Source organism: Arachis hypogaea, chromosome 11 (assembly GCF_003086295.3).
Source record: "Arachis hypogaea cultivar Tifrunner chromosome 11, arahy.Tifrunner.gnm2.J5K5, whole genome shotgun sequence".
In the NCBI taxonomy this organism is placed as follows: Eukaryota; Viridiplantae; Streptophyta; class Magnoliopsida; order Fabales; family Fabaceae; genus Arachis; species Arachis hypogaea.
Genome location: NC_092046.1, coordinates 15,302,775 through 15,320,696, shown reverse-complemented (window position 1 = coordinate 15,320,696; position 17,922 = coordinate 15,302,775). Strand labels below are relative to the sequence as shown.

The 17,922-nt window shown below is 36.3% G+C and overlaps 1 protein-coding gene across 4 annotated transcripts; it reads left to right on the top strand.

Annotated features, from left to right (window-relative positions):
• Positions 1–3,303: 3,303 nt before the first annotated feature.
• Positions 3,304–7,480, top strand: LOC112721044 (xanthine dehydrogenase 1-like). 4 transcript variants are annotated; one of them, XM_072206512.1, is made up of 5 exons: positions 3,304–5,554; positions 5,766–5,899; positions 6,222–6,458; positions 6,688–6,856; positions 7,079–7,480. In XM_072206512.1, exons 2-4 carry the CDS (start codon positions 5,807–5,809, stop codon positions 6,739–6,741), a joined length of 384 nt encoding a protein of 127 aa, XP_072062613.1. In that variant the 5' UTR covers positions 3,304–5,554; positions 5,766–5,806; the 3' UTR covers positions 6,742–6,856; positions 7,079–7,480. The 4 variants fall into 4 exon arrangements, with proteins under 4 accessions (XP_072062613.1, XP_072062616.1, XP_072062615.1 ...); XM_072206515.1 differs by having other exon boundaries at positions 5,037–5,554; positions 7,390–7,480; XM_072206514.1 differs by having other exon boundaries at positions 5,416–5,554; positions 7,108–7,480.
• Positions 7,481–17,922: the final 10,442 nt, after the last annotated feature.

Sequence of the window (17,922 nt, the reverse complement as noted above, 5' to 3'; positions counted from 1 at the left end):
AGCATGGAAACTTTTGTTACCAAGTAATGCCATTTGGCTTAAAGAATGCAAGTGCAACCTATCAACGCTTAATGGACAAAGTCTTCCATCACCAAATAGGACGCAACATGGAAATCTACGTAGACGACATGGTCGCCAAGACCAGAAAAGAAGAATCGCATTGCGAAGACCTCGGCGAGATATTCGAACAAATCCGAGCTTATAATATGAGACTAAACCCGGAAAAGTGTGCCTTTGGGGTAAAAGGAGGAAAGTTCCTTGGATTCATGCTTACCTCACGAGGAATCGAGGCAAACCCTGAGAAGTGTTCGGCAGTCCTCAATATGACGAGCCCTAAAACAGTAAAAGAAGTACAAAAACTGGCCGGAAGGATAGCGGCGTTATCTCGATTTTTACCTGTGGCATCAAACCGAGCATATCACCTTTTCCAAACAATATCGAAGAACAAAAAGTTTCATTGGACAGAAGAAGGCAAGAAAGCATTCTCCGAGCTTAAAGCAATTCTATCAACACCACCCGTGCTGCAAAGACCAGAAATCGGTAAACCATTATATTTATACTTGTCTGTTTCAAATTATTCTATAAGCTCGGCCCTTGTGCGTGAAACAGGGAAAACACAACAGCCAGTGTACTTTGTCAGCAGAGTCATGCAACCAACAGAGCAACGATATCCGAGGATAGAACAACTCGCCTTAGCACTGGTAATCACAGCAAGGAGACTTAGACACTACTTCCAAAGCCACACAATCATAGTGAGGACAAACCAACCACTAAGACAGATACTGACGAAGCCAGAACTGGCCGGACGCCTCACCAAATGGTCCATTGAACTTTCAGAGTTCGACATCCAGTTCCAACCTAGGTCGGCACTCAAAGCACAAGTGCTGGCTGACTTCATCTCAGAACTAACGACTAATGAACACGACAAGTCTTGGGAACTTCATGTTGACGGAGCATCAAGCCGAGAAGGAAGTGGAGCAGGGGTAATCCTCAAGGAGGGAGACAAAGTAATAGCCGAACAAGCACTCCAATTCCATTTCCCAGCCAGCAACAACCAAGCCGAATATGAAGCCCTCATTGCAGGACTCAAACTCGCCTTGAGCCTCCAAGTACGAAGCTTGACAACACATTGCGACTCCCTCCTCGTGGTGCAACAAATCCGAGGAGAATTTCAGGTAAAAGATCCCTTGCTAGAGCAATACTGGCTCATAGCAAAGGATCTTATTTCAAAATTCGACGCATTTAGCATACTGCATGTTTATAGAGGAAAAAATATGAGAGCGGATGTACTATCCAAGCTCGGAGCCACTAGGGCAGACACACAAACATCCACACTAACACAACTCTCACTAAAAAAGCCGAGCACTGATTTATTACATATGGAGAACATTAACCACCTCCATGATTGGAGGACTCCTTTTCTTGAATACATTAATACAGGCGCTATACCAAGAGACGAACTCAAACCACAGCACTTCAGACGAAAGGCAAGCTTTTATACGAGCATAGAAGGAAAACTATATAGACGAGGACTCTCACAACCCCTGCTAAAATGCTTAAGCAAAGACGAAGCAAAAGAAGTAATGGACGAAGTCCACGAAGGAGTCTGTGAAAACCACATCGGCGGACGAGCACTGGCAGCTAAGATCGTCCGAACCGGATATTACTGGCCAACCATAAAAAGGGATTGCATAACAAAAGTCAAAACATGTGACAACTGTCAGAAACATGCAGCTATTTCCACAAAGCCAGCCGAACTACTACATAGCATGGAGGTAAGCTGGCCATTTCACAGATGGGGGCTCGATATCCTCGGTCCATTCCCAATAGCGCCAGGCCAGGTAAAATTTCTTTTAGTAGCAATAGATTATTTCTCAAAATGGATAGAGGCGCAACCATTAGCACGGATAACAGCTGAAAAGGTACGATCATTTATATGGAAAAATATTATATGCCGATTTGGAATACCCAGGGAAATAATATATGATAATGGTAGGCAGTTTACAGATAATAAACTCTGTTCATTTCTAAAAAACTTTTACATAAAGCATCGTTTTAGCTCGGTCGAGCACCCACAAACCAATGGGCAGGCTGAGGCTGCTAACCGAGTAATATTGCAGGCAATAAAGAAAAAACTAAACGATGCAAAAGGAGAATGGGCGGAACTAATCCCAGAAATATTGTGGGGATACAACACAACAATACAAACAACTACGGGCGAGACACCTTTCAAACTAGTCTATGGGTCCGAAGCACTAATCCCCATTGAGGTTGGAGTCCCCACCCTGAGAACCGAGCTATACGACGAACAACGCAACTTACAGGCAAGGAATGTCGAACTTGATCTAGCCGAAGAGACCAGGGAGCTAGCAGCCATTAGACAAAGAGCAGTAAAACAAATAATAGAAAGAAAGCACAACAAAAGGGTATTGCCGAAGACATTCACGGAAGGTGACTTGGTCCTCAGACGAACAGAGGTAGCTAGACGTCCCCCAGCTCACGGGAAGCTCACCGCAAACTGGGAAGGTCCATTCCGAGTAAACAAGGTGCTCGACATGGGAGCTTACCAACTGCAAACATTACAAGGCAAACCAATATCTGGAACCTGGAATATCTCTTCTTTGAAGATGTACCAATCTTAAGTTGTACAAATTGCGGATGAGGGTACTCTTTTTCCCCTTTAGAGCTTTTTCTCCCGAAAAATAGGGTTTTTGCCTAAGGAGGGTTTTAATGAGGCCTGACGCACAATATACTCTATTATCAATAATCAAATTCAATCAAACGCGTCATACTTCGTCAAAATATTCAAAAAACACAAATGATACCGTTACCAACTATCGCACTTACTACTATAATAAAGCAAAATAACAAACACAAAACGTAAGCCGACCTAAACATGGTCGAAAACCAGTCAACAAAAGTTCAAACACGAAATATCTCGTTCCCAACTACATAAGTCAGTCTACAAAGAAAACAAATAACCAAACTAAGGGGGAGGGGGGACATTCTCATCATGCTCCTCCGCCGTCCCGTCAACGACTAACTTCCCGTTTGCTACTACCTTCGTCATATCAAGACGACCAATATCAAACTCCGGAGCCAACAGAGAAATCTGGCTTACAGCTCGGTCGAATCCATAAGAGAACATCTCCATGTTATTTTCCTCCAACTCAAGAACACGAGCCGTGAGACCACCCTTGGCGACATCATTTTCCATCACCTCAGACTGCAATAGTCGAATCTGATCTCTCAGCCGAGTTACTTCTTCCTCCGATTCCTTCGCCCTCGCAACAGCACTAACAACAACATCATCCCTCTCTTTTACCGACCTCTCCAGTTCATCAATCTTAGCCTTATATGTCCTCTCAACAGCGGCAGCCTTTTCTACAACCCCCTGGTGTTCGGAGCCAATGAGCTCGGTAGTACGACCGACACACATCAAGCGAGAACCAAGGATCTACAACCATCACACCAAAATAAGAACAAAACCTTCAAGAAAGATCAAAGTAAAATTCAATAATGCAAACAAACCTGAACAAACTTGCCAAGACTTTCCATACCGATACGACGAGTCATAAGCATATCCCCCGGGTATTGAGAAGCCCAATCAGAAAGCTCAGCAAAGTTGAACTGTTCACTCCAAAGAGAATGAGAGTTCGACCCCGCAATAAAGCCATGAAGTTTCTTCTGTCGATCAAAGACAGGATCAATACCTCCAAAGATATGTCATCCCTTTTTCTTTTGAACGAAGACGCTGGACGACCAACAGAAGAAAAAGCTTGCCCGCCACCTTCCTTATGCTCGGCAGAACCAACAGTTTTATCCTTTTTCTTGTTTAAAAAGGTCTGTAACTTCAGAGGGTCCAAGAGAGGTACTCGCCCACCTACAGGATAATCACAAACATCAGTAAAACCATACAAACAGTTATACAAATGAAAAGCAAACAAAACATTACCTATATACATTTTCAAACCCTCAACATCGCCAGAATCATAAAAACGCAGAATATCAGCAATAGACATACACTCCCCAGCAGCAACACTCTCAACCAAAAAATCCAACAAAAACTCCTCCTCTTCGCTCTGCTCAGAAGCCTCGAGAATCTGACTCGGCTCAGAGCACCAATAAAGGGGAAATTTTTCACAAAGCTCGTCATCCAGATAAAACGGATACTCTGACTCAACAGACCGGACTTTGACAAAAAGAGATTTGAAGTTTTTAAAGGAAGATTTGTAAAGAAAGAATACAGAACGACCAGGAAAGCTACTAAAACAAACCCACAAACCCTTTCGAGTACCCTTTGCTTGAAACAAAGAGAAGAACAATGTCAAAGAACAAGGGAAAGATAGATAATCCATTAAAATCTGAAAGGCACGAAGGAACGCCTAGGAGTTAGGGTGTAACTGCGAAGGAGCGCAGTTCAGTTGGGTAAGAACATCACATTCAAAGGGAGAAAACGGAAATCTCACACCAAGCTCAACCATGCATGGAGTATACATATAAAAATACAACCAATCCCCCCTTCTCTCGTAAACCCTATCATCACTAGAGCACGGGAGAAGTTCAACAGTGACCTCAGAACCCCTCCTTACGAAATCTACTCCTCTTAACTCAGAAAGGGAGTCAACACTAGTGAAGGAGGACGACCGGGTCCTAACGTCCTCATTAACCCAGTGTAAAAGATAGAAAGCACTAACCTCTCGAAGACATAACGAGATAAAACGGGAAGGAAGACGAAATAGCAAGGCGTAAGTTCCAAAAGAGGCGTTTATTGCAAGCCCACTATATTAGTGGGCAACTTAAATCCACACCCACTACAAACGTGGGGAACCAAAACGACATCAACACACAATAAAAGCGACACAGTTTTCCAAAACACAAAAACCCAAAAAACACCTTCGACACAACAAGCAGGCCCACCAAGCATTTACCGCGCAAAAGGAGAAACCAAATATTCAAAACACTCAAAAGCTCTGCTGCCGTTCCTATACACAACACCAGCCGAGCTTGGGGGCTATGATGTGTACGACATTCTCGGAACTAAAACCGACCTATAATCTCGGCCGCAGTATCCTCTGGCTGAGTCAGCTTCATCTTCCAAGGATGGCCCATAACAACAGAATCCACTAAACTGAATGGGCGGTAACTCCTCTCAACAGAAAGATACTAATAACAACTCTAAACCGTAAACATCGGAGCCACTCCACCCTACTCGCCTATAAAATACAAAGAAACGTAACCCACAGGGCAGATAACTCTCACTCCTGATTATTATATTTTCCTTTCTATAATCAGCGCATATTCTTACTTGAGCGTCGGAGTGCTTTTTGCAGGTACTCCCGCCGCCGTGTTTCAGAGATATCTGAGGACCAGTTACTGCGCTTGCCCCGGCCGGCGTATAAGTTCGTCTAGGCCAAGTAGACCTCAAGGACAAGCACACTCCTCGGATCATTCAGGACGGAACAGTTTGCATACAAAAGTTGCTCAGATTGCTGCATCAGCCTTCAACATCCCCCTAAGTTTTGTGTTCATATCAGATACAAGTACTGACAAGGTAATAAGTTAACTCTATTAGAGGGTTTAACTAATTTCAGAGGATAGCAACTGAAGTCCTGGCAAATTTGTGTAGATTTTTTTGCAACCTTTCTGTTGATAAACATGTTGAATATAATATCCTGAGGTTCTTTTCTTGGTTCATTTGGATTATTCTTTCTTGTGTCTAGAAGTATTGTTTCTGATTCAACTCATGCTTGCTACAAAATCAGGTTCCTAATTCGTCTCCAACGGCAGAAGCTGCTGTTCTGATATGTATGGAGCAGCGGTTTTAGATGTATGTGAGCAAATAAAGGCACGCATGGAACCTGTTGCTTCACGTAACAACTTCAACTCATTTGCTGAGGTACAGATTTTGCTTCAGCATGATTCATTCAGAATAAAGGACTAAGCACATTGATTAACTGCATTTATGGAAATTTTATTTTCACATAAATGTTATGTCAATGCTGGCATGGCAAGTTTAACATTTCTAATAAACAAAATAAATAGTTCACAAGATCCTATTGAAACTGTTTAAAATTTCTAATAAACAAAGTAACATCTATATTTAAATCCTTCTTAATATGTATGCTGTATAGGTATTGTCAACAATTATTGTACGGTTACAAGGTGGCCTGTGCTTGAAAGATATCTTCTGAACATTTTCTTGCTCTTATTGTTTTCAGCTAGCTGTTGTGTGCTTTGCAGAGAGAATAGACCTTTCTGCTCATGGATTTTTTATTACACCTGATATTGGCTTTGATTGGAAGATGGGTAAAGGAAAACCTTTTAGATATTTCACTTATGGGGCTGCATTTTCTGAGGTGGAAATTGACACCTTTACCGGGGATTTTCACACTAGAGTGGCAAACAGAATTATGGATCTTGTTTTCTCTCTAAACCCAGCAACAGATGTTGGTCAGGTACTCATCTTCTGCAGTTGGTTTTATTATTTTTATTCTTAATTTTCATAATAAAGAAGAATGTTTGCTAAAGATACATTCCTTAGACTTGCAACTTCCAGACTTTTCTTCAATGTTCTTGAAAAATCCTATTTGATATGTTTTTCATGCTCTCTCTCTCTCTCTCTCTCTATATATATATATATATATATATATATATATATGTTGTTCATCCTGTTTATTTTCACAGACTGAAGGAGCTTTTATTCAAGGTTTGGGTTGGTTAGCTTTAGAAGAACTTTAATGGGGAGATGCAGCTCATAAATGGATTTCCCCGCCTTTACACATGTGACCCTGGAGCTTACAAAATTCCTTCTATCAATGCTGTTCCATTGAAATTCAATGTCTCACTTCTAAAGGTGTGTTCTTGATTCCTGAAAAGTTATTTAGTTCTTTTTTTTTTCTAAAGCTCCCCTTCCAGTTTTAAATAACTGCCTGTTAGATGACTGCTCGCATGAAAATGTCTAATGGTTTGATATATTTGTCTAAAATGCTTTAACATAATACGTGTTAATATCTTAACTATTATTGAAGACATTTTCATGAGTAGCCAAAAAAATTGAAGTTAACTCCATGGTTAGTTGTTGTGTGTGGTAACTGGTAGCCGTAGGGTCATGCAAATGTTAAGGCCATCCACTCATCTAAAGCTGTTGGCGAGCCTCCGTTTTTCCTAGCATCGGCAGTGTTATTCGCCATCAAGGACGCGATCAGAGCTGCAAGACTTGAAGTGGGATGGAGTGATTGGTTTCCTCTTGATAATCCAGCAACTCCTGAGAGAATTCGGATGGCTTGTTTAGATGACATTGCATCCTCAACTTATTAACTCAGATTTTCATCCCAAACATCGTGTTTGACACTGCACTTATTCGCTTGTTCATTTTCTTATTCACAGCATGTCAACATACAAAGAATGGAGCAGGAAATGTATATGTACACTTAATTTGTTACATCAAATAAATGCCACTTCCCCTTTATTATACACACCTGAGATCTTCAAAGTTAAATCATGTGCTCAAATCAAAGTATGTCTCAACTATCACTTCATACATTATGATGCATCAATTGTGGCATGACATCAAGGACTCTCATGTATTGCTTATTATAAATCTCTCATATATTGTTTAATGTAGGGAATGCTGTATTTTACAAATCTTTATAAATAATAGGGCTATAAAAAATTTTGTATGTTCACGTGGGATTTAATTAGCGTTTAATATTGATTCAATATAATTTTGTATGTTCACGGTGTGGAGAAGAGACGCAGAAACGACGAGGACGGGAGAAGCAGAAACGACGCTGGGGAGAAAGGGAGTAACCCACGGCGAGGAGCAGAGAAGCGGCGACGACGACCCACGGCGAGGACCAGCGACAGAGAGACAAAGAGGTAGACAGAGAGAGAAGGGAGAGAAGGGTTCGGTGATGACAACGATGCGGGGCTGTGGGGGCTGCGGTGGCCACGGGTTGGGTGGCTAGGGTTTTTTTCTTTCAATTTCAATTTCTTCAGTTTCAAAGAGGAGGGGACCAGGGAGAGGGCACTGGGAGGGGGAGTGGGAGTGGGGTGGGCGGGGATTGTCTTGGGTAGCTATTTTGGGTTTTTTTTTTTTTTTTTTTTTTTTTTTTTTTTTTTAATAAACTATGAAACGACGCCATTTTGGAGGATACATAAACCAAAAAACTCTTAAAAAATCGGTCAATTCTGACGGTTCATCAATTAATCGTTGGTTCGACTGATTTTTTGACCGATTTTAATAAAATCAATCTGATAAAAAAATCGATTTTATTTTAATTAGTTAAAAAATTTAAAAAAATCAGTTTATTAAAACGTTGAATAATATGACAATATGTAAAGGTCTTTACAAAAAGATGTTACTTGTATCTTTATGGAAGCATCCTTCTTTAATTTTTTGCTCTAAGTTCATCATTTTCTTTTTATTTTTAATAATTCTCTATTATGGTCTCCTTTAACTATTATTTTATGATATCATCAACCCCATTTTGATTCATATAATTTTAGCTAACATCAATATCAATAACAAATATTTTTTTGTCTCATCCATGATAAGTTAGATGACACTAACTCTTAAAAAAAGTATCTAAATGATATTTGTGAAAATCACCATGACATAGAGTTATTATTTACTATAACATTATGTAAGTATGAAACCGTTATTAAAAGTAATTATCAAAATGAAACAACTAATTATCTTTTGGTATTTTTTTAAAGTTGTAAAGATACACTATCAATAAAAAATAATTATTCAAGTATTTTTTTAAATAAAAACAAACAACAAAAAGAAAAATATTTTATTTGAATCAATTTAATTTTAACACAACAATTCATGAACTTACGAATTGATTCTTTTTCTTGGATAAAAAATAAGATAAAATAAAATAATAAAAAAAGTAATACAAATAGAAACTCAAAAAGTAATTGATATATGTAAATATAATATACTTGTAACATGATATATAAAATCAATATTTTAACGCTAAACAAATTAGCTGCAATATGCACATTTATATGACTTATATGCATATGTATATGATTATGTTCATGTAAATATACTTATTTTGTAAAATCAATTATATTGGTCTTCTATGATTCTATTGTTTTATTTACTAATTTTTACCAGATTTATTTATCATTTACTTTACTAATTACATATTAGCACCAAACAAATTAAATTAAAAAGTGTAATACTTTAACTACTCAAATTGAATAGTCGATATAGTGAATTAAGAATTTGGATTATCTAAATGAAGAAATTGGTAAAGTGATAAAGTTAAACGTTAATTATCGTTGATTTTACAACTTCTATGAGATGTGTTCCTACTATCTTAATTTAAGAGTGAATTTTTTGTGTGACATAATTTAAGAGTGATTAACTCTTCACTTTATTACTTTACCAACTCTCTTATTTTAGAGAATCTTAATTCATGAATTAATTATAATTGGTAAAAAAAAAAGACAAAACACTAATATAATATAACGAATGCCTAAAACCTGCAAAATAAAATTAAAATACTAAATATAATTTAGTAAAATGAATAAATAATTAAAATTAGTATAGAAAGTTGAATAAAACACTTCAAACAACTTTTATATAGATAGAATTCAATTTATTCTTTTAAATAGGAAAAAATTATCAAACTACTTGATTAAAAAATTATATAAAGCTAAAAAAAAGACAAATGATAAAAAAATTATAAAATACAAAAAAATGATAAAAAAAATAAAATATTATTTGAATATTTTAAAAGAGTAAAAGAAAAACTAAAGAATCATCCTAAAAAAATAAAAAGCATGAAGATTATTATATAGTAATGGAAACACAAAGTTATATGTAAGCATAAATGATGTATTTAATGTGATTAATGTCACCTACTACCACCAATAATAATAATAATAATAATAATAATAATAATAATAATAATAATAATAATAATAATATGTAACCATGTTTAAACATCCTGTATTTATTAAATTCTTATGAAAGCATCAGTGATCAGAGGGTAAATCTTAATAAATCTGTTATATTCTTTAGCCACAACATTCCCTCCACTATTCGTACACTACTGGCTAATGTTATGAATATTAATCATATTGGAGCTCAGGATAAATACCTTGATTTGCCTTCTACAATCTCTAAATCGAAAAAGGCTTCTTTTAGTATGATCAAAGAGAAGGTTTGGAAAAGAATCCAATGTGGAAGCGCAATCTTCTATCGTCAGGTGGTAAACATGTATTGCTTAAGGCAGTGGGAGAAGCTATTCCTATTTATACATTGTCTTGCTTCAAGTTGCCTGATGGTTTAATTTCGGAAATTCACTCTCTACTTTCTCATTTCTGGTGGAGACAAAAAGGTTCTGAAAGGCGGATGGCTTGGATTAGCTGGGACACTATGACTCGCCCACGAAGAGAATGAGGCCTTGGATTTAAAGATCTCAGAATCCAAAATCTGGCGCTTTTAGGCAAATAGTTTTGGCAACTCGTAACACAGCCTACTTCCCTATTATCCAAAATCCTAAGAGGTAAATACTTTAGCAATGGTAATGCTATAACGGCAGAAATTGGAGTCTAACCTTCTTGGGGATGGAGGAGCATACTGAAAGGCCGAAAGATTGTTAAAAAAGGTCTTAATTATTGGGCTATGGGTACTGGAGAGAATATCCGAACCTTTGAGGATCCTTGGCTGCCTCCTCCGTATCCTTTAATGATTTCTGACATGCTAAATAGACAGGCTATTTCTGAGTTGGTTCCAAGAGTTAAAGATCTAATTATTGAAGATAGGAATTGGAATCAGAATCTCATTCAAGAATTATTTTCCCAAGACGTTACAAATAAGATTTTGTTCGTTAAAATTCAGCAGAGTAGGGACAAATTGCAATGGAATTTGAACAAATCCAAGCAATATGATACAGTTTCAGATTATAGAATTGGCTATTTATTTTACCATCCGCCTTTGGAGCTCTGCCCTAATTATATGCAGCAGAAAAAGCCGTGGGTTGATCTATGAAAATTAAACTTGTCTCACAAAATTAAGCTATTTATCTGGAAAGCTCTCCATGGCCAGCTTTTGGTGCTTGCTCAGATTCATCACCACATCCCATCTATATCACCAATATGCCCCTGCTGTCATGAAACAACAAAAACAGTCACTCATTGTTTGATCGATTGTTCTAAAATTAAAGATATATGGTCTCAGAGTTATCTTCGTGACTATCTTCCCCCTCAAAGTGCTAACGACTTTTGGACATGGTGGACTGCATCAACAGAGATGCTTAACTCGGTGAAAAATGCTGATCGTAATCCTCAATTGCTTGCCATCATTTGCTGGAACTGCTGAAAGCTCGCAACCAGTTGATTTTTGAAGGTTCTACTTCAATGCCGTCTGCCATTCTAGCAAGCTCTGTCAAGTTGCTTCGTGAAATCCAAAGAACTCCCAGTTTAGGCCGTCTTCTACATGAGGAAAACTATAAGTTTTATTCAATTTGATTTATCATTTTTTTTTCTTTAAGATTTTTCTTCATTTTTCGACCACATACCGTTGGATGAATACCTTCAGTGTAGTGTTTTTGGGAAATTCCCACTTTTTATTATGCTGTCCTACTTTTGGACATCTTTGTATTTAATTTTTCAATAATTAATGAAATATAACCTACTGTTACGATGGGTAACCGGAGATTGTTGGGCTGGACTCGCTGGGTTGGCCCAATCGTCTGAGGAAGGAAGCCTTCGAGCGGGTCTGCGCCTTGGGGCCTCCGTCCGACTTGTGAGTATGAACGAATGTGGGTGGTACCTGTAAAGATACTCCGATGCCTAAGTCAGCAAGGGTGTGAGCAGGTCTAGAGAGTATTGGGACTTAGTGATACCTGAGGGATGTCAGTGTACTTATAGTGGTGAACCAATAACCACCGTTGAAGTAGTGCCACTTTTTTAGGGTGTTAACCGTCCCTTTATCTCAGGGAGGTTAAGATATGGCTCTTGGAAGTGGTTAGAGAGATTCTAGGGGCAGTTACTCATTTAAACGAATGTTTATCTGCCAGCTAACTCTCGTCCCCAACTTCTTTAGGGTAAGTCGTGGTAAGAACCGACTTCGCAGGAGGAAGGTCGGTGCTAGGTGAGGCTCAACCTTTCGGATTGGGCCTTTTATTTGTACCTGGGCCTTATCGTTGGCCCAGGGTATGAACACCTACTATCTTTAAATAATAATAATAATAATAATAATAATAATAATAATAATAATAATAATAATAATTAATTATAGTTAATTTAGTTTGAAGTTTGAACAATTAAATAAAACTAAAATATCATCAAGACGAAACTACATCTATCAATTTTTTCATTAATTATAATTGACTATAATTGATTTAGAATTTAGTGCGATATATGCATTAATTAATTATATAATTTATTTGTTATAATTGATTTGATTCAATTTAATTGTTATAATTAATTTATTGATGTAAATTAGTTCAATGTTATATAACCAGTAAATATTACCATTTTTTATCAGTAGTTAGTTAGCAATAATTTATACCCGTATTTACAGATATTTTATACACAAGAAATATATAATTTATATTTATATTTACCAGAATTTTGCACACATAAATTAATACAGTTTATATCTACGTTTTTCAGAATTTGCAAACATAATTAGTAAAATTTATTTATTAAAAATAATTTAGTGTTTGTGCTACCAAATAATGGCAAAAAATACTAAATGTTACTAGCCCTTAAGATTTTTCTATAAATTATAATAAATTGTATGATACTTAAATATCTAATTAAATCAATTAGTTGGTATAATTAATTCATCATCATGAATTTGATTTAATAAGTTAAAAAAAATTAAAAAATACTTTTAAAAGCATGTCACATCAACTTTATTATTAATTACAAAAATTCAATTTTTATATAATAAAAGATAAGAATAAATAATATTTTTTAATATTATAAAATATGCTATTCATTTTTCTTAAAGAGCAAAATAATTTTTTAGTGAGTAAACTATTATTTTTATTCATGAACATTCTGAACATTAATAAATTTATCTATAAAAAAACGAAATTGAAATTGAATCTATAAAAAATTTATTTTGTATGACAAAATTATTCAAAAAAATATAAAATTACTCAAAAACTTTAAATTATCCTTTTCCAAACCCCAATTAATCTAATTTTTTCGTCCTTCAATTTCCACAAACCATTTACCCTTTATCGTCTACCCCTTCTAAGAAACGAACGTTACCTTAGTACATGAAATTAAAATCTTTAAAATTGGATACTAAAATTTTAATAATTTTTTTAATAATTAAAAATATTTTAGTATATACTTTCGTTTCATATTCATATTTATTTTGAACTAATAGAATATTAAAACATAATTTAGTAATATGCATTTTATACCAAATATAATATAAAGATAGAGGACATAATATATCTTCTAATTTCGAGTTAATACTCAATTTAGCCCATAAAAAATAAAATTGGATTTAATTTGACCCTTAAATTTTAATGGACTCAAATTAGACTCCAAAATATATAATTGTAACTCACATTAACCTTTGGGCTAATTTTTATTAACGTGTTGATTTGGTACATTAACTTATTGTGATTTGAATTTTACACCCAGGTTTTATGTGATAAAGATTTATTAGAACTCCAAAAACTTGATTGTTGCTCCTAAAGCTGCAGAATTTTTAAATTAAACTTGTTATTATGTCTTCAGGAGAATATTGGAAAGTCAATCAAACTTCTAGTAGGTCTAGTAGGTTTTAATCACATAAAATTTATGCGAAGAGTCTAAATCTTAGCAAGTTAATGTTGGATTTTTAGGCTCCCTTCCTATGTGGAGAAAAAGGCCAAATATTAGTACCCAAGCCTATGAATAGTTGAAGTGGCTGAGGTGAGTTAGGGTTGAGAGAGAGAGGTCATTTTTGAAAGGAGAACACCAAACACTAGAGAGAAAGGAAGAGAGAAAGTTATTTTTGTATATACACAAAGTTGTCTCTGTAAATTAGTCGCTGCAGATTTGTTAACCGTTGGATCGAGCTCAAATTTGGACAGTGTGTTCTACACATCTAGTTCTTTGATTTCACTGTTCGGATCTTCGATTCAATATCTGTAGATGGAGATATTGATCACGCAAAGCAGCTCTATTTTTGTGGTATTTTCATCTTCTTGTTCTTGTTTTGTAAGTTTTGAAACTTGGGTTGTTTGGCTTGTTGTATGCACATTTTGTGCAGTAATTTGTGACTCTCTTGTATCCTATTTTTCATCATAGTGAAGCTATATCCTGGTCTTGGTGACTCGTGGTTTTTACTTCTCTCATTGAGGAGGTTTTCCACGTTAAAAATCTTGGTGTGTTAGCTTGTTTCTAATTTCTGGTTTATGTGATTTTTTCGCTGCTATTGGGTATTATTGTGCTGGTGTTAATACTTGTTGTGAGTGGATATTGTTGCTCCTCTAATTCTTGCAAGTAGGATTGTGTGTTTTATTCCTATCAATTGGCATCAGAGCTCAGTTTTGGGTATTTAGTTATAACTTGCTTGAAAGATGGAGACAAATAACTCTACTTGGATGATAAGTTTGAATGTCACTAATTACCATTTATGGAAGGGAAAAATAAAGGATTTGTTATTTGTAAAAAATCTACATTTACCCGTATTTTTTACACAAAAACCAGAATCTAAAACGGATGAAGAATGGGAGTTTGAATACCAAAAAGTTTGTGGTTTTATTAGGCAATGGGTGGATGATAATGTTTACAATCATATTGCTAATGAAACTCATGCTAGGACTTTGTGGAATCAAATTGAATCCTTGTATGCTTCCAAGTCTGGCAATAATAAATTGTACTTGTTGAATATGTTGATGAATTTGAGATACAAGGAGGGGTCACAAGTATTAGATCACTTGAATGAATTTCAAGAGATTCTAGATCAGTTGTCAAGCATGGGAATCAAATTTGAAGATGAGGTTCAAGGATTGTGATTGATAAATACTCTACCAAATTCTTGGGAGTCATTTCGTATCTCTCTTACTAATTCTGCTTCAAATAGTAAAGTGAGCATGCAACTTGTTAAAGGTGGCATTTTAAATGAAGAGATGAGAAGAAAGATGCAGAATTCTTCGTCGCACTCTGAAATGTTAGTCACTGAAACCAGGGGGAGAAATCAGAATAGAGTTCAAAAGGGTAGAGGTAAAAGTAGGAGCAAATCCAAGGGAAGATACAAGAATGTTGAGTATCACTACTGTCACAAAATGGGTCACGTTAAAAAATATTGCTATCTTTGGAAAAAGGAAAATAAAGGTAAGTAAGAAAAGAAGGATGATAGTGGTAATGATCGTGTATCTTCTATTTCAGATGATCTTCTTACTGTTGATATTGCTGATTATGAGTACAAGGTCAATCTTGTTTCTGATGATGAGTTTAGCTGCGTAATTGATAGTGACACCTCAATACCTGTTACACCGAAGAAGGACTTCTTCACTTCTTATACTCCAGGTAATTTTGGAGTGCTTAAGATGGGTAATGATGGCTTGGCCAAGGTTATTGGTGTAGGAGACATTTGTCTTGAGACTAATATGGGAATGAAGCTGCTACTCAAAGATGTTAGACACGCTCCAGATGTTCGCTTGAATTTGGTTTCAGTTAAAAGGCTTGATAATGAAGGCTTTGTAAACACTTTCGGCTTTGGACAATGGAAGTTTACTAAAGGTAACTTAGTGGTGGCTCGAGAAAAAAGTACTTCAAGTTTGTATGTGATGCATGCCATGATTGCAAAAGGTAGTGTGAATGCGATTGAAAGTAAAGAAGTTTGTAGCTTGTGGCACAGACACTTGGTCATATTAGTGAAAAAGGACTTAATTATCTAGCTCAAAAGGATGCTCTTTCAGGTTTGAAGAATGCAGAGTTGGAGAAATATTCTCATTGCATGGCTAGCAAACAAAGAAGATTATCCTTCAAGAAGCATCAACCTTCAAGAAAATCAGACTTCTTGGAATTGGTGCACTCTGATATTTGTCTTCCTTTGAAGGTACGATCCTTTAGTGGAGCTATTTACTTTATTACTTTTATTGATGATCATTCAAGAAAGCTTTGGACTTATGCTTTGAAAACAAAGAACCAAGCTTTGGAAAAGTTCAAACAATTTTAAGCTTTGGTTGAGAGGCAAACGGGTAAAAAGTTTAAATGTATTCGCACTGATAATGGTGGTGAGTATTGTGGACCATTTGATGTGTATTGCAAGCAGCAAGGCATTAGGCATGAAAAAACACCTCCTAAAACATCTTAGTTGAATGGTTTGGCAGAAAGGATGAATAGAACACTGATTGAATGAGTTAGGTGTATGCTTACTGAAGCTAAGCTACCTAAAGTCTTTTGGGGTGAAGCGGTACTTATAGCAGCTCATGTGATTAATCTGAGTCCTACAATTGCTTTGGACAATGATGTTCCGGATTATGTTTGGTCGGGCAAAGATGTCTCGTATAGTCACTTGAGAGTCTTTGGATGCAAAGTATTTGTTCATGTTCCAAAGGATGAGAGGTCCAAATTGGATGTGAAGACAAGACAGTGCATTTTTATTGGGTATGGTCAAGATGAGTTTGGTTACAGGCTTTATGATCCAGTTAAAAAGAAGCTTACAAGGAGCCGTGATGTAGAGTTTGTTGAAGACCAGACCATTGAAGACATTGATAAGGCAGAGAAGAGTCAATCATAAGAGAGTAGTGACTTGATTGATGTAGATCCAGTTCAGCCTCCTTCTTCGTCAGAACTAGCAGAGAATCAAGATCAGGAGCATATGCAGCAAAATGAGCCTTTGGTTCCTAATGACCAGGAGATGGAAGATCCAATTGATGCTCCAGTTGATGATGATGCTGATAATTAACCTGAACTACCTGAAGATCCAACAGGTTTCCATCCTAGGAGATCTACTAGAGAGCGACGACCTTCAACAAGGTATCCTTCTAATGAGTATGTGACATTTACTGATGGATATGTGACCTTGACTGATGGCGGAGAACCTGAGTGCTATGCGAAAGCTATGGAAGGCGACGACAATAAGAAATTGTTTGATGCAATGCAAGATGAAATGAAATCCTTGCATGATAATCAAACATTTGAGCTTGTGAACTTGCCAAAAAGGAAGAAAAATTTGCAGAATAGGTGGGTTTATAGGTTGAAGCATGAAGAAAATTCTCAGTTTCCAAGGTACAAGACTAGATTGGTGGTCAAGGGCTACATGCAGAAAAAGAAAGTTGACTATAATGAAATCTTTTCACCGGTTGTGAGAAGATCTTCTATTAGGACTATTTTGAGTTATGTTGCAAGTCTTGATTTAGAGATAGAGCAGATGGATGTGAAAACTGCTTTCCTTCATGGTGATTTTAAGGATGAAATTTATATGGAACAACCTGAAGGTTTCATGGTAAAAGGCAAAGAGGATCATGTTTGCAAACTGAAGAAGAGCTTGTATGGCTTGAAGCAAGCTCCAAAACAATGGTACAAGAAGTTCGAGTCTGTTATGGCAGAACAAGGCTACAAGAAGACTACTTCTGATCATTGTGTATTTGTTAAACAATTTGCTAGTAATGATTTTATTATCCTTTTGATATATGTTGATGACATGCTTATTGTTGGTCAGAATGCTTCTAGGATTTATATGTTAAAGAAGCAACTTGCAATGAAGGACCTTGGGCTAGCAAAAGAGATTCTTGGTATAAGAATCGAGCGTGATAGAAAGGAGAAGAAACTTTGGTTGTCACAAGAGAAATACACAGAGACAATGTTGCACAGGTTTCAAATGGAGAAAGTAAAGGCCGTTAGTACTCCTCTTGCTACACACTTTAAATTGAGTTGCAAGCAAAGTCCATCAAGTGATGAAGAGAAGAAAGACATGGAAAAAGTTCCATATGC

Excerpts from the sequence above, each read along its gene's own strand:
- LOC112721044 (XM_072206512.1), top strand. The coding sequence starts at position 5,807 with ATGTATGGAGCAGCGGTTTTAGATGTATGTGAGCAAATAAAGGCACGC. Across the intron at positions 5,900-6,221 it reads ACTTCAACTCATTTGCTGAG|CTAGCTGTTGTGTGCTTTGC; the intron begins GTACAGATTTTG and ends TATTGTTTTCAG. Across the intron at positions 6,459-6,687 it reads CAGCAACAGATGTTGGTCAG|ACTGAAGGAGCTTTTATTCA; the intron begins GTACTCATCTTC and ends TTATTTTCACAG.